General features: G+C 44.0%; 1 protein-coding gene across 1 annotated transcript in view; it reads right to left on the bottom strand.

Annotated features, from left to right (window-relative positions):
• Positions 1–23077, bottom strand: part of dnah6 (dynein, axonemal, heavy chain 6) — a 184285-nt gene that overhangs the window by 107412 nt on the left and 53796 nt on the right. Inside the window, exons 32-35 of the mRNA XM_065004536.1 lie at positions 9846–10067; positions 8522–8669; positions 7161–7318; positions 4494–4625 (exon numbers count right to left, since the gene is read on the bottom strand). Coding sequence (XP_064860608.1) covers positions 4494–4625; positions 7161–7318; positions 8522–8669; positions 9846–10067 — 660 coding nt within the window. The remainder of the gene's footprint in view (positions 1–4493; positions 4626–7160; positions 7319–8521; positions 8670–9845; positions 10068–23077) is intronic.

The following is a 23077-nucleotide window of genomic DNA, read 5'->3' as shown; positions in this document are numbered from 1 at the left end:
AGGGGCTGTGAAGGAGAGGACATGACGATAGTCGATCTGTAATTAAACTACCACAGCGTGTTAAGGGGCTGTGAAGGAGAGGACATGACGATAGTCGATCTGTAATTAAACTACCACAGCGTGTTAAGGGGCTGTGAGGGAGAGGACATGAGGATAGTTGATCTGTAATTAAACTACCACAGCTTGTTAAGGGGCTGTGAGGGAGAGGACATGAGGATGGTTGATCTGTAATTAATTAAGGGGCTGTGAAGGAGAGGACATGAGGATAGTTGATCTGTAATTAAACTACCACAGCGTGTTAAGGGGCTGTGAAGGAGAGGACATGACGATAGTCGATCTGTAATTAAACTACCACAGCGTGTTAAGGGGCTGTGAGGGAGAGGACATGACGATAGTCGATCTGTAATTAAACTACCACAGCTTGTTATTAAACTACCACAGCGTGTTAAGGGGCTGTGAGGGAGAGGACATGAGGATGGTTGATCTGTAATTAAACTACCACAGCGTGTTAAGGGGCTGTGAGGGAGAGGACATGACGATAGTCAATCTGTAATTAAACTACCACAGCTTGTTAAGGGGCTGTGAGGGAGAGGACATGAGGATGGTTGATCTGTAATTAAACTACCACAGCTTGTTAAGGGGCTGTGAGGGAGAGGACATGAGGATGGTTGATCTGTAATTAAACTACCACAGCGTGTTAAGGGGCTGTGAGGGAGAGGACATGAGGATGGTTGATCTGTAATTAAACTACCACAGCGTGTTAAGGGGCTGTGAGGGAGAGGACATGAGGATGGTTGATCTGTAATTAAACTACCACAGCGTTTTAAGGGGCTGTGAGGGAGAGGACATGAGGATGGTTGATCTGTAATTAAACTACCACAGCTTGTTAAGGGGCTGTGAGGGAGAGGACATGAGGATGGTTGATCTGTAATTAAACTACCACAGCTTGTTAAGGGGCTGTGAGGGAGAGGACATGAGGATGGTTGATCTGTAATTAAACTACCTGGACAGCGTGTTAAGGGGCTGTGAGGAGAGGACATGAGGATGGTTGATCTGTAATTAAACTACCACAGCTTGTTAAGGGGCTGTGAGGGAGAGGACATGAGGATGGTTGATCTGTAATTAAACTACCACAGCTTGTTAAGGGGCTGTGAGGGAGAGGACATGAGGATGGTTGATCTGTAATTAAACTACCACAGCGTGTTAAGGGGCTGTGAGGGAGAGGACATGACGATAGTCAATCTGTAATTAAACTACCACAGCGTGTTAAGGGGCTGTGAGGAAGAGGACATGAGGATGGTTGATCTGTAATTAAACTACCACAGCTTGTTAAGGGGCTGTGAGGGAGAGGACATGAGGATGGTTGATCTGTAATTAAACTACCACAGCTTGTTAAGGGGCTGTGAGGGAGAGGACATGAGGATGGTTGATCTGTAATTAAACTACCACAGCGTGTTAAGGGGCTGTGAGGGAGAGGACATGACGATAGTCAATCTGTAATTAAACTACCACAGCGTGTTAAGGGGCTGTGAGGGAGAGGACATGAGGATGGTTGATCTGTAATTAAACTACCACAGCGTGTTAAGGGGCTGTGAGGGAGAGGACATGACGATAGTCGATCTGTAATTAAACTACCACAGCGTGTTAAGGGGCTGTGAGGGAGAGGGCATGACGATAGTCGATCTGTAATTAAACTACCACAGCGTGTTAAGGGGCTGTGAGGGAGAGGACATGACGATAGTCAATCTGTAATTAAACTACCACAGCGTGTTAAGGGGCTGTGAGGGAGAGGACATGAGGATGGTTGATCTGTAATTAATTAAGGGGCTGTGAAGGAGAGGACATGACGATAGTCGATCTGTAATTAAACTACCACAGCGTGTTAAGGGGCTGTGAAGGAGAGGACATGACGATAGTCGATCTGTAATTAAACTACCACAGCGTGTTAAGGGGCTGTGAGGGAGAGGACATGAGGATGGTTGATCTGTAATTAATTAAGGGGCTGTGAAGGAGAGGACATGAGGATAGTTGATCTGTAATTAAACTACCACAGCGTGTTAAGGGGCTGTGAAGGAGAGGACATGACGATAGTCGATCTGTAATTAAACTACCACAGCGTGTTAAGGGGCTGTGAGGGAGAGGACATGACGATAGTCGATCTGTAATTAAACTACCACAGCGTGTTAAGGGGCTGTGAGGGAGAGGACATGAGGATGGTTGATCTGTAATTAAACTACCACAGCTTGTTAAGGGGCTGTGAGGGAGGAGGACATGACGATGTGGTTGATCTGTAATTAAACTACCACAGCTTGTTAAGGGGCTGTGAGGGAGAGGACATGAGGATGGTTGATCTGTAATTAAACTACCACAGCTTGTTAAGGGGCTGTGAGGGAGAGGACATGACGATAGTCAATCTGTAATTAAACTACCACAGCGTGTTAAGGGGCTGTGAGGGAGAGGACATGAGGATGGTTGATCTGTAATTAAACTACCACAGCTTGTTAAGGGGCTGTGAGGGAGAGGACATGAGGATGGTTGATCTGTAATTAAACTACCACAGCGTGTTAAGGGGCTGTGAGGGAGAGGACATGAGGATGGTTGATCTGTAATTAAACTACCACAGCGTGTTAAGGGGCTGTGAGGGAGAGGACATGAGGATGGTTGATCTGTAATCTAAACTGGACCACAGCGTGTTAAGGGGCTGTGAGGGAGAGGACATGAGGATGGTTGATCTGTCTGTAATTAAACTACCACAGCTTGTTAAGGGGCTGTGAGGGAGAGGACATGAGGATGGTTGATCTGTAATTAAACTACCACAGCTTGTTAAGGGGCTGTGAGGGAGAGGACATGAGGATGGTTGATCTGTAATTAAACTACCACAGCTTGTTAAGGGGCTGTGAGGGAGAGGACATGAGGATGGTTGATCTGTAATTAAACTACCACAGCGTGTTAAGGGGCTGTGAGGGAGAGGACATGAGGATGGTTGATCTGTAATTAAACTACCACAGCTTGTTAAGGGGCTGTGAGGGAGAGGACATGAGGATGGTTGATCTGTAATTAAACTACCACAGCTTGTTAAGGGGCTGTGAGGGAGGACATGAGGACATGAGGATGGTTGATCTGTAATTAAACTACCACAGCTTGTTAAGGGGCTGTGAGGGAGAGGACATGAGGATGGTTGATCTGTAATTAAACTACCACAGCGTGTTAAGGGGCTGTGAGGGAGAGGACATGAGGATGGTTGATCTGTAATTAAACTACCACAGCTTGTTAAGGGGCTGTGAGGGAGAGGACATGAGGATGGTTGATCTGTAATTAAACTACCACAGCTTGTTAAGGGGCTGTGAGGGAGAGGACATGAGGATGGTTGATCTGTAATTAAACTACCACAGCTTGTTAAGGGGCTGTGAGGGAGAGGACATGAGGATGGTTGATCTGTAATTAAACTACCACAGCTTGTTAAGGGGCTGTGAGGGAGAGGACATGATGATAGTTGATCTGTAATTAAACTACCACAGCTTGTTAAGGGGCTGTGAGGGAGAGGACATGAGGATGGTTGATCTGTAATTAAACTACCACAGCTTGTTAAGGGGCTGTGAGGGCTGTGAGGACATGAGGATGGTTGATCTGTAATTAAACTACCACAGCTTGTTAAGGGGCTGTGAGGGAGAGGACATGACGATAGTCGATCTGTAATTAAACTACCACAGCGTGTTAAGGGGCTATGAGGGAGAGGACATGAGGATGGTTGATCTGTAATTAAACTACCACAGCTTGTTAAGGGGCTGTGAGGGAGAGGACATGAGGATGCTTGATCTGTAATTAAACTACCACAGCTTGTTAAGGGGCTGTGAGGGAGAGGACATGAGGATGGTTGATCTGTAATTAAACTACCACAGCTTGTTAAGGGGCTGTGAGGGAGAGGACATGAGGAGAGAAGAGACAAGAGGGTTTGGAGACAAGGGGTTAAAAGGTCATATTAGGGTTAGGAACTGAGGTTGGAGGTTAAGTCTTGACCTTGAAGATCTGTTTGAGACTGTGCTCTTAGGGCAGGGTTTAGATGTCAGAGGTCAGGGGTTACCCACATTGAAGATCTGTTTGAGACTGTGCTCTTAGGGCAGGGTTTAGATGTCAGAGGTCAGGGGTTACCCACATTGAAGATCTGTTTGAGACTGTGCTCTTAGGGCAGGGTTTAGATGTCAGAGGTCAGGGGTTACCCACATTGAAGATCTGTTTGAGACTGTGCTCTTAGGGCAGGGTTTAGATGTCAGAGGTCAGGGGTTACCCACATTGAAGATCTGTTTGAGGCTGTGCTCTTAGGGCAGGGTTTAGATGTCAGAGGTCAGGGGTTACCCACATTGAAGATCTGTTTGAGGCTGTGCTCTTAGGGCAGGGTTTAGATGTCAGAGGTCAGGGGTTACCCACATTGAAGATCTGTTTGAGACTGTGCTCTTAGGGCAGGGTTTAGATGTCAGAGGTCAGGGGTTACCCACATTGAAGATCTGTTTGAGGCTGTGTTCGGAGGGAGTGGGCAGACACAGCATGCTGAAGTGGCGGATGAAACGAGGGGTCACCGGGTTACGGCCCCCTCCAGGCGGAGCGCAGGCCGCCGCGATCGTCATGTCCTGCAGAGAGAAAGAGAATGAGAGAGAAGAACGGAGGAGAGGGGGGTCGAAAGGAAGATTTGGCACAGAAAAAAAGATTTCCTACCAACACATTTTCATATATTTTTAAACCCTCATATTTTCATATATATTTAAACCCTCATATTTTGAAACCTCATATTTTTCATCGATTTCGTCTTCTATCAATATTATATTTGACTTTCAGTTTGAAGAACATCCACCCGGGCCAGAATTTTTAGCTGAGTTAAACTTCAGAGTGAAATCCTGTTTGGATTAGAAAATATTGACATGCCATTGGTTCTGTATTCCCTGTGCGTGTGTGTGTGTGTGTGTGTGTGTGTGTGTGTGTGTGTGTGTGTGTGACTACTCTGGTTGCTGTGTGTGTGTGTGTGTGTGTGTGTGTGTGTGTGTGTGTGTGTGTGTGTGTGTGGGGGTGTGTGTGTGTGTGTGTGTGTGTGTGTGTGTGTGTGTGTGTGTGTGTGTGTGTGTGTGTGTGTGTGTGTGTGTGTGTGTGTGTGTGTGTGTGTGTGTGTGTGTGTGTGTGTGTGTGCATATGACCTTGTGTGACTACTCTGGTTGCTGTCTTGACATGGTTGTCTGTCGTCTGTCTGCATGTGGTGGAAACACATTTACACCCAGTACACGTTCAGATCTCAACTAACAGAATAACTGATTCCCTGAATGATTCACTTGCACCCCCCCACATCCACCCACCCCCACTGATCCACCCACCCCACTGATCCACCCACCCCCACTGATCCACCCACCCCCACACATCCACCCACAACCTCACATCCACCCACCACACACCCCCACTGATCCACCCACCCCTCACATCCACTCACCCCTCACATCCACCCACCCCCACAAATCCACCCACAACCTCACATCCATCCACCCACCCCCTCACATCCACCCACCCCTCATCCACTCACCCCCACACATCCACCCCCTCACATCCACCCCCACACATCCACCCACCCCTCATCCACCCACCCCTCACATCCACCCACCCCCCACATCCACCCACCCCCACACATCCACCCCCACATCCACCCACCCCCACACATCCACCCCCCACATCCACCCACCCCCACACATCCACCCCTCACATCCACCCACCCCCTCACATCCACCCACCCCCACACATCCACCCACCCCCCCCCCACAATCCACCCCCACCCCCCCTCACATCCACCCACCCCCACACATTCACCCACCTCACATCCACCCACCCCCACACACCCACCCACCCCCCACCCACCCACATCCACCCCCACATCCACCCACCCCCACACATCCACTCACCCCTCACATCCACCCAACCCCACACATCCACCCCCACACATCCACCCACCCCCACACATCCACCCAACCCCACACATCCACCCAACCCCACACATCCACCCCCCACATCCACCCACCCCTCACATCCACCCACCCCCACACATCCACCCACCCCTCACATCCACCCAACCCCACATCCACCCCCACACATCCACCCACCCCTCACATCCATCCACCCCCACACATCCACCCACCCCCTCACATCCACCCACCCCCACACATCCACCCACCCCCACACATCCACCCAACCCCACCATCCACCCCCACATCCACCCACCCCCTCACATCCACCCAACCCCACACATCCACCCAACCCCACACATCCACCCACCCCCACACATCCACTCACCCCTCACATCCACCCAACCCCACACATCCACCCCCACACATCCACCCACCCCCACACATCCACCCCCCACACATCCCCACCCCACATCCACCCCCACACATCCACCCACCCACTCACAGATTAATTGGTCCCTAATATGTACAAATAGAGTGTTTTAATGTGTGCTATTGGAACCTAATTACTGTGTGCTGACCATTCACAACAGTAACAAAGGACTAAAACAAACACATTGTACTGTAGCAGAATAATGGACCCTATCAGCTCCTGGACCTGGGCCTCCAATCTACTATGGACCTCAGACCATCCCTCTGTCTGAATACTAAAGTCAAAGTTTTCACTGACCACAAACATAAAGTCACTTCATTTTCTCAGACTTAAAACATGTAAGTCATTTAGCAGACGCTCTTATCCAAAGCGACTTCGACTGGAGCAGAATAGACTCAATGTTTCACCTAATATCCTTTAGCCCAGACAAGATGAGACTCTATCTACATATTGAACAAGACTGTGTGTGTGTGGTGTGTGTGTGTGTGGTGTGTGGTGTATGTGGTGTGTGGTGTGTGGTGTATGTGGTGTGTGGTGTGTGTGTGGTGTGGTGTGGTGTGGTGTGGTGTGGTGTGGTGTGGTGTGTGTGTGTGTGTGTGTGTGTGTGTGTGTGTGTGTGTGTGTGTGTGTGTGTGTGGTGTGGTGCGGTGTGTGTGTGTGTGGTGTGTGGGTGTGTGTGTGTGTGTGGTGTGTGTGTGTGTGTGTGTGTGTGTGTGTGTGTGTGTGTGTGTGTGTGTGTGTGTGTGTGTGTGTGTGTGTGTGTGTGTGTGTGTGTGTGTGTGGTGTGTGTGTACCTGGATCTCCTTCCAGAAGAACTTCTCTCGGTCGTAGAAGCCGTGGAAGTCCTGGAACTGTCTGAGCAGCTCTATTGGAGGCTGGGAGCCGTAGGTGTCCAATTTAGGCATGTTCAGATCATCCACAAAGATCACTATCTTTCTGTTACCAGGAGCACCTGACATGAAGAGGAGGGAGGGAGGCCATTAATAACACTTCACTAAATAGGCCTATCAGTTCTTGTTACCAGGGTGATCTGTAACATTGCCTGGGTGATGTATAACCACCATGTTGTGCTAGGAGGCCAACAACATATGAACCCAGGACCGTGTCTGGGAGAACCTATCATCGCACCTCTCCAATATCATTCCTGTCTCTTTCCTCTTATGTCTCTCAATCTCTCTCTCTCACCCAGAATGTGTTGCTAGTTACCGTACCTCTACCCCAATATTACTCTCTCTCTCTCACCCAGAACATATTGCTAGTTACCGTATCTCTACCCCAATATTCCTCTCTCTTTCCCACCCAGAATGTTTTGCGAGTTACCGCATCTCTACCCCAATATTACTCTCTCTTTCTCACCCAGAATGTTTTGCTAGTTACCATATCTCTACACCAATATTCCTCTCTCTCTCTCACCCAGAATGTGTTGCTAGTTACCATATCTCTACACCAATATTACTCTCTCTCTCTCACCCAGAATGTGTTGCTAGTTACCATATCTCTACCCCAATATTCCTCTCTCTCTCTCACCCAGAATGTGTTGCTAGTTACCGTATCTCTATCCCAATGTTACTCTCTCTCTTTCTCTCTCTCACCCAGAATGTGTTGCTAGTTACCATATCTCTACCCCAATATTCCTCTCTCTCTCTCACCCAGAATGTGTTGCTAGTTACCATATCTCTACCCCAATATTACTCTCTCTCTCACCCAGAATGTGTTGCTAGTTACCGTATCTCTACCCCAATATTACTCTCTCTCTCTCTCTCTCACCCAGAATGTGTTGCTAGTTACCGTATCTCTACCCCAATATTACTCTCTCTCTCTCACCCAGAATGTATTGCTAGTTACTGTATCTCTACCCCAATATTTCTCTCTCTCTCTCTCACCCTCTCTCTCTCTCTCACCCAGAATGTGTTGCTAGTTACCGTATCTCTACCCCAATATTGCTCTCTCTCCCTCTCTCTCACCCAGAATGTGTTGCTAGTTACCGTATCTCTACCCCAATATTACTCTCTCTCTCTCTCACCCAGAATGTGTTGCTAGTTACCGTATCTCTACCCCAATATTACTCTCTCTCTCTCTCTCTCTTTCTCACCCAGAACGTATTGCTAGTTACCGTATCTCTACCCCCATATTACTCTCTCTCTCTCTCTCTCACCCAGAATGTTCTTCCTCTTCTTCTCCAGTTTGGACTCGATCATCTCCTGTGTTCTGGCCGAGGTGGTCTGTGCTGAGAAGTTGATATAGACGGGAACATAGCCTCCCTTCTCCTGGACACTGTTCAGAAGACCACGGGCCACCACAGACTGACACACACAGAGAGAGACAAGAGAACACACTGAGGACACTGTTCAGAAGACCACGGGCCACCACAGACTGACACACACAGAGAGAGACAAGACAACACACTGAGGACACTGTTCAGCAGACCACGGGCCACCACAGACTGACACACACAGAGAGAGACAAGACAACACACTGAGGACACTGTTCAGAAGACCACGGGCCACCACAGACTGACACACACAGAGAGAGACAAGAGAACACACTGAGGACACTGTTCAGAAGACCACGGGCCACCACAGACTGACACACACAGAGAGAGACAAGAGAACACACTGAGGACACTGTTCAGAAGACCACGGGCCACCACAGACCGACACACACAGAGAGAGACAAGAGAACACACTGAGGACACTGTTCAGAAGACCACGGGCCACCACAGACCGACACACACAGAGAGAGACAAGAGAACACACTGAGGACACTGTTCAGAAGACCACAGGCCACCACAGACTGACACACACAGAGAGAGACAAGAGAACACACTGAGGACACTGTTCAGAAGACCACGGGCCACCACAGACTGACACACACAGAGCGAGACAAGAGAACACACTGAGGACACTGTTCAGAAGACCACGGGCCACCACAGACCGACACACACAGAGAGAGACAAGAGAACACACTGAGGACACTGTTCAGAAGACCACGGGCCACCACAGACCGACACACACAGAGAGAGACAAGAGAACACACTGAGGACACTGTTCAGAAGACCACGGGCCACCACAGACTAGCACACACAGAGAGAGACAAGAGAACACACTGAGGACACTGTTCAGAAGACCACGGGCCACCACAGACTGACACACACAGAGAGAGACAAGAGAACACACTGAGGAAGACCACGGGCCACCACAGACCGACACACACAGAGAGAGACAAGAGAACACACTGAGGACACTGTTCAGAAGACCACGGGCCACCACAGACTGACACACACAGAGAGAGACAAGAGGACACACTGAGGGATGCATAGGGTTAACAGTGAGTGTTAGATGAATTACATTATGTGATGTATCCAAGGAGCAGTCTAGAGTAGTTTAGTTGTGTGTGTGTGCGTGTGCGTGCGTGTGTGTGTGTGTGCGTGCGTGCGTGTTGTGTGTGTGGTGTGTGTGTGTGTGTGTGTGTAACCATACCTTTCCTACTCCGGTGATGCCGGTGAAGAGAACAGAGTGTCCTACAGACAGTAGTTTCTCCATCAGGTAGCCATAACGCACTGTGTCGGTGGTGGGAACCAGCATCTCAAAGAAGGGCAGTTCCTTGTTGTACCTAAAGGAGGGGATGATCCTCTCCCACGGCTCCAGACGCTTGTGGTTGAAGTCCATGAACACACTCCACAGGTCCCCCGAGCTGGGCAGCTACACACACACACCACACACACAATATAGACAAATACAGTGACACATACTAGCATATACTCACACAGACAGGGATGATAGTATTTACTGTCCCTAAGTCATACAGATCTAACAGGGTTGATAGTATTTACTGTCCCTAAGTCATACAGATCTAACAGGGTTGATAGTATTTACTGTCCCTAAGTCATACAGATCTAACAGGGTTGATAGTATTTACTGTCCCTAAGTCATACAGATCTAACAGGGATGATAGTATTTACTGTCCCTAAGTCATACAGATCTAACAGGGCTGATAGTATTTACTGTCCCTAAGTCATACAGATCTAACAGGGTTGATAGTATTTACTGTCCCTAATTCATACAGATCTAACAGGGTTGATAGTATGTACTGTCCCTAATTCATACAGATCTAACAGGGTTGATAGTATTTACTAAGTCATACAGATCTAACAGGGTTGATAGTATTTACTGTCCCTAATTCATACAGATCTAACAGGGTTGATAGTATTTACTGTCCCTAAGTCATACAGATCTAACAGGGTTGATAGTATTTACTAAGTCATACAGATCTAACAGGGTTGATAGTATTTACTAAGTCATACAGATCTAACAGGGTTGATAGTATTTACTGTCCCTAAGTCATACAGATCTAACAGGGTTGATAGTATTTACTGTCCCTAATTCATACAGATCTAACAGGGTTGATAGTATTTACTAAGTCATACAGATCTAACAGGGTTGATAGTATTTACTGTCCCTAAGTCATACAGATCTAACAGGGTTGATAGTATTTACTGTCCCTAAGTCATACAGATCTAACAGGGTTGATAGTATTTACTGTCCCTAAGTCATACAGATCTAACAGGGTTGATAGTATTTACTGTCACTAAGTCATACAGATCTAACAGGGTTGATAGTATTTACTAAGTCATACAGATCTAACAGGGTTGATAGTATTTACTGTCCCTAAGTCATACAGATCTAACAGGGTTGATAGTATTTACTAAGTCATACAGATCTAACAGGGATGATAGTATTTACTGTCCCTAAGTCATACAGATCTAACAGGGTTGATAGTATTTACTGTCCCTAAGTCATACAGATCTAACAGGGATGATAGTATTTACTGTCCCTAAGTCATACAGATCTAACAGGGTTGATAGTATTTACTGTCCCTAAGTCATACAGATCTAACAGGGTTGATAGTATTTACTGTCCCTAAGTCATACAGATCTAACAGGGTTGATAGTATTTACTAAGTCCAGATCTAAGGGTTGATAGTATTTACTGTCCCTAAGATCATACAATCTAACAGGGTTGATAGTATTTACTGTCCCTAAGTCATACAGATCTAACAGGGTTGATAGTATTTACTGTCCCTAAGTCATACAGATCTAACAGGGTTGATAGTATTTACTGTCCCTAAGTCATACAGATCTAACAGGGTTGATAGTATTTACTGTCCCTAAGTCATACAGATCTAACAGGGTTGATAGTATTTACTGTCCCTAAGTCATACAGATCTAACAGGGTTGATAGTATTTACTGTCCCTAAGTCATACAGATCTAACAGGGTTGATAGTATTTACTGTCCCTAAGTCATACAGATCTAACAGGGTTGATAGTATTTACTGTCCCTAAGTCATACAGATCTAACAGGGTTGATAGTATTTACTAAGTCATACAGATCTAACAGGGATGATAGTATTTACTGTCCCTAAGTCATACAGATCTAACAGGGTTGATAGTATTTACTGTCCCTAAGTCATACAGATCTAACAGGGATGATAGTATTTACTGTCCCTAAGTCATACAGATCTAACAGGGTTGATAGTATTTACTAAGTCATACAGATCTAACAGGGATGATAGTATTTACTGTCCCTAAGTCATACAGATCTAACAGGGTTGATAGTATTTACTGTCCCTAAGTCATACAGATCTAACAGGGATGATAGTATTTACTGTCCCTAAGTCATACAGATCTAACAGGGTTGATAGTATTTACTAAGTCATACAGATCTAACAGGGATGATAGTATTTACTGTCCCTAAGTCATACAGATCTAACAGGGATGATAGTATTTACTGTCCCTAAGTCATACAGATCTAACAGGGTTGATAGTATTTACTGTCCCTAAGTCATACAGATCTAACAGGGTTGATAGTATTTACTGTCCCTAAGTCATACAGATCTAACAGGGTTGATAGTATTTACTGTCCCTAAGTCATACAGATCTAACAGGGTTGATAGTATTTACTGTCCCTAAGTCATACAGATCTAACAGGGTTGATAGTATTTACTGTCCCTAAGTCATACAGATCTAACAGGGTTGATAGTATTTACTAAGTCCAGATCTAAGTCATACAGATCTAACAGGGTTGATAGTATTTACTGTCCCTAAGTCATACAGATCTAACAGGGTTGATAGTATTTACTGTCCCTAAGTCATACAGATCTAACAGGGTTGATAGTATTTACTGTCCCTAAGTCATACAGATCTAACAGGGTTGATAGTATTTACTAAGTCATACAGATCTAACAGGGTTGATAGTATTTACTGTCCCTAAGTCATACAGATCTAACAGGGTTGATAGTATTTACTGTCCCTAAGTCATACAGATCTAACAGGGTTGATAGTATTTACTGTCCCTAAGTCATACAGATCTAACAGGGTTGATAGTATTTACTAAGTCATACAGATCTAACAGGGTTGATAGTATTTACTGTCCCTAAGTCATACAGATCTAACAGGGTTGATAGTATTTACTGTCCCTAAGTCATACAGATCTAACAGGGATGATAGTATTTACTGTCCCTAAGTCATACAGATCTAACAGGGTTGATAGTATTTACTAAGTCATACAGATCTAACAGGGATGATAGTATTTACTAAGTCATACAGATCTAACAGGGTTGATAGTATTTACTGTCCCTAAGTCATACAGATCTAACAGGGTTGATAGTATTTACTGTCCCTAAGTCATACAGATCTAACAGGGTTGATAGTATTTACTAAGTCATACAGATCTAACAGGGTTGATAGTATTTACTGTCCCTAAGTCATACAGATCTAACAGGGTTGATAGTATTTACTGTCCCTAAGTCATACAGATCTAACAGGGTTGATAGTATTTACTGTCCCTAAGTCATACAGATCTAACAGGGTTGATAGTATTTACTGTCCCTAAGTCATTAACAGGGTTGATAGTATTTACTGTCCCTAAGTCATACAGATCTAACAGGGTTGATAGTATTTACTGTCCCTAAGTCATACAGATCTAACAGGGTTGATAGTATTTACTGTCCCTAAGTCATACAGATCTAACAGGGTTGATAGTATTTACTGTCCCTAAGTCATACAGATCTAACAGGGTTGATAGTATTTACTGTCCCTAAGTCATACAGATCTAACAGGGTTGATAGTATTTACTGTCCCTAAGTCATACAGATCTAACAGGGTTGGTAATAATAATGTTTCATATATTCTAACACGGGAAATGTCATGATGGAAGCAGGTAGACAAATCCATGTCAGGATGAAACAGTTTGGTGGTCAGAACGCCATTAAAAGGTGCAGGCCTGTGTGTCTCTATGTTAAGGTAACTGATGCCTGGAGAAGCCTGTGCCCCCCGCAGTGTGTGAGAGTTTGTGTCCCCCCCTGCAGTGTGTTAGAGTATGTGTGCTGTGTTTGTCCCCCTGGACTTGGTGTCCTGCTGTTGGAGGTGAGTGGGTGCGTGTGGTTTGTTTACTGTCAGCGAGAGCCAGCCACCAACTCCAGGGCTAGCGGGCACGGAAACTGGCACACATATCATTTCACACACAGGGATATGAATGTGTACACAATGCCTCCTAACTCCACAGTAGACAGGAATATGAATGGGTACATAATGGCTCCTAACTTCACAGTAGTCAGGAATATTAATGTGTACACAATGGCCCCTAACTCCACAGTAGTCAAGAATATTAATGTGTACATAATGGCCCCTAACTCCACAGTAATCAGGAATATTAATGTGTACATAATGGCCCCTAACTTCACAGTAGTCAGGAATATTAATGTGTATACAATGGCCCCTAACTCCACAGTAGTCAGGAATATTAATGTGTACACAATGCCCCCTAACTCCACAGTAGACAGGAATATCAATGGGTACATAATGGCCCATAACTCCACAGTAGATAGGAATGTGAATGGGTACATAATGGCCCCTAACTCCACAGTAGATAGGAATGTGAATGGGTACATAATGGCCCCTAACTCCACAGTAGACATGACTATTAACTGGTACATAATGGCCCCTAACTCCACAGTAGATAGGAATGTGAATGGGTACATAATGGCCCATAACTCCACAGTAGATAGGAATGTGAATGGGTACATAATGGCCCCTAACTCCACAGTAGACATGACCATTAACTGGTACATAATGGTCCCTAACTCCACAGTAGATAGGAATGTGAATGGGTACATAATGGCCACTAACTCCACAGTAGATAGGAATGTCAATGGGTACATAATGGTCCCTAACTCCACAGTAGACATGACCATTAACTGGTACATAATGGCCCTAACTACACAGTAGACATGCATAATAATGTGTCAATTTTGGCCCATAACTCCACAGTAGACAGGAATATTAATGTGTCCATAATGGCCCATAACTCCACAGTAGACATGAATGTGAATAGGTACATAATGGCCTCTAACTCCACAGAATGGCCCCTAACTCCACAGAAGACAGAGCGACAGTCACCTCACATGAGTTATCCCCAGAGACAGACTTCACCAGCCTTGTGTTGGTGTCTGGGGGTGTGTGTGCATGCATGTTTAGATCCTCCAGGACAAATCATCTCTGTTAGTTATGGACCATAACACATTCAGCCTTCACCCTTTCTCCCTCACACTCTCTCACTCCACTAACAGGTAAATGATGCATATTCTACTCGTCCACGGACTCACTCAAGGAATACAACATTCTATCCATCATTACACTGTTACAACCCAGGGGACACTTCCAGAACAGGAAAGTAGAGAGTTCCTATTGGATATCATTACTGTGATACCAACCAAAGGCAACCATAGTCTCCATTGATGGCATGATGAAATACATTGAAAGTTATCTTCCAGCCTCGTTCACCTGCTGTCCTTATTTCTGAGGGGACAGACAGAGGTTTTCCTACCGATACCTTTAGAGATGTTCATTTCAATATGTTCATATCCATCTACTAAAATGGCATGCCTTTACAGCACATGTTTTTGTTGCATATTTCAAATTGATAAAAACAACTGAATACACTTATAATTGGTAGCAGTCTTCGTCAGATGTTCATAATTGGTAGCAGTCTTCGTCAGATGTTCATAATTGGTAGCAGTCTTCGTCAGATGTTCATAATTGGTAGCAGTCTTCGTCAGATGTTCATAATTGGTAGCAGTCTTCGTCAGATGTTCATAATTGGTAGCAGTCTTCGTCAGATGTTCATAATTGGTAGCAGTCTTCGTCAGATGTTCATAATTGGTAGCAGTCTTCGTCAGATGTTCATAATTGGTAGCAGTCTTCGTCAGATGTTCATAATTGGAAGCAGTCTTCGTCAGATGTTCATAATTGGTAGCAGTCTTCGTCAGATGTTCATAATTGGTAGCAGTCTTCGTCAGATGTTCATAATTGGTAGCAGTCTTCGTCAGATGTTCATAATTGGTAGTAGTCTACAGATTGAGTTGATTCCACAGGTACGGCCTCTATTTGATTTTAAACCCTTTCAGAGGACTTAACGAGTGACTGAACGCACCGATTCAGCAAGTGTGTATCTGTTGCTTATGAAGAAAAATGTCAGTCTTGGAGGTGTGGATTGATGTGGCAGTTACTGATGTTTGTCCCCCATGAGACACCATAGGAACAAAGCCAGTATCACTTCCTAAAAAAGAGTCAGAATGAATTTAAGATAATTCAAGAAATCTGTCATTAATTTAGACGTTTTTGCAAAGGAGCATTTAGTCGCGGAAGTTTACATCTAGCTCAGGTGGTGGGTGCAGTAGGATATTTATCAATACATCTAGCTCAGGTGTTTGATGCAGTAGGACATTTATCAATACATCTAGCTCAGGTGTTTGATGCAGTAGGACATTTATCAATACATCTAGCTCAGGTGGTGGGTGCAGTAGGACATTTATCAATACATCTAGCTCAGGTGTTTGATGCAGTAGGACATTTATCAATACATCTAGCTCAGGTGGTGGGTGCAGTAGGACATTTATCAATACATCTAGCTCAGGTGTTTGGTGCAGTAGGATATTTTCCAATACATCTACTTAAGGTGTTTGGTGCAGTAGGATATTTACCAATACATATAGCTAAGGTGTCTGGTGCAGTATGATATTTACCAATACATCTACCTAAGGTGTTTGGTGCAGTAGGACATTTATCAATACATCTAGCTCAGGTGTTTGGTGCAGTAGGATATTTATCAATACATCTACTTAAGGTGTTTGGTGCAGTAGGACATTTATCAATACATCTAGCTCAGGTGTTTGATGCAGCAGGATATATTTACCAATACATCTACTTAAGGTGTTTGGTGCAGTAGGATATATTTATCAATACATCTAGCTCAGGTGTTTGATGCAGTAGGATATTTTTCAATACATCTACCTAAGGTGTTTGGTGCAGTAGGATATTTACCAATACATCTACTTAAGGTGTTTGGTGCAGTAGGATATATTTATCAATACATCTAGCTCAGGTGTTTGACGCAGTAGGACATTTATCAATACATCTACTTAAGGTGTTTGGTGCAGTAGGATATTTACCAATACATCTACTTAAGGTGTTGGGTGCAGTAGGACATTTATCAATACATCTAGCTCAGGTGTTTGGTGCAGTAGGACATTTATCAATACGTCTAGCTATGGTGTTTGATGCAGTTTTTCACAAGTAAAAATATGTGCGACGTGTTGTCTTGTGTAAACAAAGTCCAACCCGCTGTGCTACTGGGCAGGACTGTCTCACTGTCTGTGTTCTGCTGTATCAATGGATAGACCGTAATCACCACAGCTGTTTATCCTGTGCTACTGGGCAGAACTGTCTCACTGTCTGTGTTCTGCTGTATCAATGGATAGACCGTAATCACCACAGCTGTTTATCCTGTGCTACTGGGCAGAACTGTCTCACTGTCTGTGTTCTGCTGTATCAATGGATAGACCATAATCACCACAGCTGTTTATCCTGTGGTACTGGGCAGGACTGTCTCACTGTCTGTGTTCTGCTGTATCAATGGATAGACCATAATCACCACAGCTGTTTATCCTGTGCTACTGGGCAGGACTGTCTCACTGTCTGTGTTCTGCTGTATCAATGGATAGACCATAATCACCACAGCTGTTTATCCTGTGCTACTGGGCAGGACTGTCTCACTGTCTGTGTTCTGCTGTATCAATGGATAGACCATAATCACCACAGCTGTTTATCCTGTGCTACTGGGAAGGACTGTCTCACTGTCTGTGTTCTGCTGTATCAATGGATAGACCATAATCACCACAGCTGTTTATCCTGTGCTACTGGGCAGGACTGTCTCACTGTCTGTGTTCTGCTGTATCAATGGATAGACCATAATCACCACAGCTGTTTATCCTGTGCTACTGGGAAGGACTGTCTCACTGTCTGTGTTCTGCTGTATCAATGGATAGACCATAATCACCACAGCTGTTTATCCTGTGCTACTGGGCAGGACTGTCTCACTGTCTGTGTTCTGCTGTATCAATGGATAGACCGTAATCACCACAGCTGTTTATCCTGTGCTACTGGGCAGGACTGTCTCACTGTCTGTGTTCTGCTGTATCAATGGATAGACCATAATCACCACAGCTGTTTATCCTGTGCTACTGGGAAGGACTGTCTCACTGTCTGTGTTCTGCTGTATCAATGGATAGACCATAATCACCACAGCTGTTTATCCTGTGCTACTGGGCAGGACTGTCTCACTGTCTGTGTTCTGCTGTATCAATGGATAGACCATAATCACCACAGCTGTTTATCCTGTGCTACTGGGAAGGACTGTCTCACTGTCTGTGTTCTGCTGTATCAATGGATAGACCATAATCACCACAGCTGTTTATCCTGTGCTACTGGGCAGGACTGTCTCACTGTCTGTGTTCTGCTGTATCAATGGATAGACCACAATCACCACAGGTGTTTATCCTGTGCTACTGGGCAGGACTGTCTCACTGTCTGTGTTCTGCTGTATCAATGGATAGACCATAATCACCACAGCTGTTTATCCTGTGCTACTGGGCAGGACTGTCTCACTGTCTGTGTTCTGCTGTATCAATGGATAGACCATAATCACCACAGCTGTTTATCCTGTGCTACTGGGCAGGACTGTCTCACTGTCTGTGTTCTGCTGTATCAATGGATAGACCATAATCACCACAGCTGTTTATCCTGTGCTACTGGGCAGGACTGTCTCACTGTCTGTGTTCTGCTGTATCAATGGATAGACCATAATCACCACAGCTGTTTATCATGTGCTACTGGGCAGGACTGTCTCACTGTCTGTGTTCTGCTGTATCAATGGATAGACCGTAATCACCACAGCTGTTTATCCTGTGCTACTGGGCAGGACTGTCTCACTGTCTGTGTTCTGCTGTATCAATGGATAGACCATAATCACCACAGCTGTTTATCCTGTGCTACTGGGCAGGACTGTCTCACTGGCTGTGTTCTGCTGTATCAATGGATAGACCATAATCACCACAGCTGTTTATCCTGTGCTACTGGGCAGGACTCTCACTGTCTGTGTTCTGCTGTATCAATGGATAGACCATAATCACCACAGCTGTTTATCCTGTGGTAGTGGGCAGGACTGTCTCACTGTCTGTGTTCTGCTGTATCAATGGATAGACCGTAATCACCACAGCTGTTTATCCTGTGCTACTGGGCAGGACTGTCTCACTGTCTGTGTTCTGCTGTATCAATGGATAGACCATAATCACCACAGCTGTTTATCCTGTGCTACTGGGCAGGACTGTCTCACTGGCTGTGTTCTGCTGTATCAATGGATAGACCATAATCACCACAGCTGTTTATCCTGTGCTACTGGGCAGGACTCTCACTGTCTGTGTTCTGCTGTATCAATGGATAGACCATAATCACCACAGCTGTTTATCCTGTGGTAGTGGGCAGCTGTTTATCCTGAGGTAGTGGGCAGCTGTTTATCCTGTGGTAGTGGGCAGCTGTTTATCCTGTGGTAGTGGCCAGCTGTTTATCCTGTGGTAGTGGACAGCTGTTTATCCTGTGGTAGTGGGCAGCTGTTTATCATGTGGTAGTGGGCAGCTGTTTTATCCTGTGGTAGTGGGCAGCTGTTTTATCCTGTGGTAGTGGGCAGCTGTTTTATCCTGTGGTAGTGGGCAGCTGTTTTATCCTGTGGTAGTGGGCAGCTGTTTTATCCTGTGGTAGTGGGCAGCTGTTTTATCCTGTGGTAGTGGGCAGCTGTTTTATCCTGTGGTAGTGGGCAGCTGTTTATCATGAGGTAGTGGGCAGCTGTTTTATCCTGTGGTAGTGGGCAGCTGTTTATCATGTGGTAGTGGGCAGCTGTTTATCCTGTGGTAGTGGGCAGCTGTTTATCCTGTGGTAGTGGGCAGCTGTTTATCATGTGGTAGTGGGCAGCTGTTTATCATGTGGTAGTGGGCAGCTGTTTATCATGTGGTAGTGGGCAGCTGTTTATCCTGTGGTAGTGGGCAGCTGTTTATCCTGTGGTAGTGGGCAGCTGTTTATCCTGTGGTAGTGGGCAGCTGTTTATCCTGTGGTAGTGGGCAGCTGTTTATCCTGTGGTAGTGGGCAGCTGTTTATCCTGTGGTAGTGGGCAGCTGTTTATCCTGTGGTAGTGGGCAGCTGTTTATCCTGTGGTAGTGGGCAGCTGTTTATCATGTGGTAGTGGGCAGCTGTTTATCCTGTGGTAGTGGGCAGCTGTTTATCATGTGGTAGTGGGCAACTGTTTTATCCTGTGGTAGTGGGCAGCTGTTTTATCCTGTGGTAGTGGGCAGCTGTTTATCATGAGGTAGTGGGCAGCTGTTTATCATGAGGTAGTGGGCAACTGTTTTATCCTGTGGTAGTGGGCAGCTGTTTTATCCTGTGGTAGTGGGCAGCTGTTTTATCCTGTGGTAGTGGGCAGCTGTTTTATCCTGTGGTAGTGGGCAGCTGTTTTATCCTGTGGTAGTGGGCAGCTGTTTATCCTGTGGTAGTGGGCAGCTGTTTATCATGAGGTAGTGGGCAGCTGTTTATACTGTGGTAGTGGGCAGCTGTTTATACTGTGGTAGTGGGCAACTGTTTTATCCTGTGGTAGTGGGCAGCTGTTTATCATGAGGTAGTGGGCAGCTGTTTATCCTGTGGTAGTGGGCAGCTGTTTTATCCAGGGGTAGTGGGCAGCTGTTTATCCTGTGGTAGTGGGCAGCTGTTTATCCTGTGGTAGTGGGCAGCTGTTTTATCCTGTGGTAGTGGGCAGCTGTTTTATCCAGGGGTAGTGGGCAGCTGTTTTATCCTGTGGTAGTGGGCAGCTGTTTATCATGAGGTAGTGGGCAGCTGTTTATACTGTGGTAGTGGGCAGCTGTTTATACTGTGGTAGTGGGCAGCTGTTTATCCTGTGGTAGTGGGCAGCTGTTTTATCCTGTGGTAGTGGGCAGCTGTTTATCCAGGGGTAGTGGGCAGCTGTTTTATCCTGTGGTAGTGGGCAGCTGTTTATCCAGGGGTAGTGGGCAGCTGTTTTATCCTGTGGTAGTGGGCAGCTGTTTATCCTGTGGTAGTGGACAGCTGTTTATCCTGTGGTAGTGGGCAGCTGTTTTATCCTGTGGTAGTGGGCAGCTGTTTATCCTGTGGTAGTGGGCAGCTGTTTTATCCTGTGGTAGTGGGCAGCTGTTTATCATGAGGTAGTGGGCAGCTGTTTATCCAGGGGTAGTGGGCAGCTGTTTATCCTGTGGTAGTGGGCAAGTGGCATTGTGGAAATCAAAATAAATGTTTTGACTAATGTCGAGAAGTTGGTTCTCGAGTTCAGTTCGGCTTGAAAGAGAAAATTCTAGCCAGGCAGAAAGGGTCTGGTCCTAGTTCTTGCCCATGGAGTTTCAGATAAAAACATCTAACCTTAGGAGAAAACAGGACAGAATCCCCATTCCCCAGTTACACCTCTGTAGCATGCTAATACTAGCTAGCACCTGGCGAGGAGTGTTGGCCTTCAGTAATATGTATGGCAGTCAGGGCAGGTTAAGTTGGACTCTGGTAATAGATAAAGATTTGAACCTGTCTGGAAATGCAGTTTTTTTTTTTTATGCAGTCTTCTGATGGTATGGAAAAGAAAACAGTATATAGTGTGTCTCTCTCCCCCTGTGTGTGTGATAAGCATGGCATGCTGTAGATGATTATAATTCTGACTATGATGATGATGATTATAATTCTGACTATGATGATGATGATTATAATTCTAACTATAATAATGATTATTATAATTATGACTATAATGATGATTATTATAATTATGACTATGATGATGATTATAATTCTGACTATAATGATGATTATAATTCTGACTATAATGATGATGATTATAATTATGACTATGATGATGATTATAATTGTGACAATAATGATGACTATAATTCTGACTGTAATGATGATGATTATAATTCTGACTATAATGATGATGATTATAATTCTGACTATAATGATGATTATTATAATTATGACTATGATGATGATTATAATTCTGACTATAATGATGATTATAATTCTGACTATGATGATGATGATTATAATTCTGACTATAATGATGATGATTATAATTCTGACTATAATGATGATTATAATTCTGACTATGATGATGATGATTATAATTCTGACTATGATGATGATTATAATTCTGACTATGATGATGATGATGATTATAATTCTGACTATAATGATGATTATAATTCTGACTATGATGATGATTATAATTCTGACTATGATGATGATTATAATTCTGACTATGATGATGATGATTATAATTCTGACTATGATGATGATTATAATTCTGACTATGATGATGATGATGATTATAATTCTGACTATGATGATGATTATAATTCTGACTATAATGATGATTATAATACTGACTATAATGATGATGATTATAATTCTGACTATGATGATGATTATAATTCTGACTATAATGATGATGATTATAATTCTGACTATGATGATGATTATAATTCTGACTATAATGATGATGATTATAATTCTGACTATGATGATGATGATTATAATTCTGACTATAATGATGATGATTATAATTCTGACTATGATGATGATGATTATAATTCTGACTATAATGATGATGATTATAATTCTGACTATAATGATGACTATAATGATGATGATTATAATTCTGACTATGATGATGATTATAATTCTGACTATGATGATGATGATTATAATTCTGACTATAATGATGATGATTATAATTCTGACTATAATGATGACTATAATGATGATGATTATAATTCTGACTATAATGATGATTATAATTCTGACTATGATGATGATTATAATTCTGACTATGATGATGATGATTATAATTCTGACTATAATGATGATTATAATTCTGACTATAATGATGATTATAATTCTGACTATAATGATGATGATTATAATTCTGACTATAATGATGATGATTATAATTCTGACTATGATGATGATGATTATAATTCTGACTATGATGATGATGATTATAATTCTGACTATAATGATGATGATTATAATTCTGACTATGATGATGATGATGATTATAATTCTGACTATAATGATGATGATTATAATTCTGACTATGATGATGATGATTATAATTCTGACTATGATGATGATGATTATAATTCTGACTATAATGATGATGATTATAATTCTGACTATAATGATGACTATAATGATGATGATTATAATTCTGACTATAATGATGATTATAATTCTGACTATGATGATGATTATAATTCTGA

The sequence above is a fragment of the Oncorhynchus nerka genome, linkage group LG18, assembly GCF_034236695.1.
Source record: "Oncorhynchus nerka isolate Pitt River linkage group LG18, Oner_Uvic_2.0, whole genome shotgun sequence".
Lineage (NCBI taxonomy): Eukaryota > Metazoa > Chordata > Actinopteri > Salmoniformes > Salmonidae > Oncorhynchus > Oncorhynchus nerka.
Note: the sequence above shows the minus strand (reverse complement) of the source record. Positions and strands in the feature narration are given on the sequence as shown.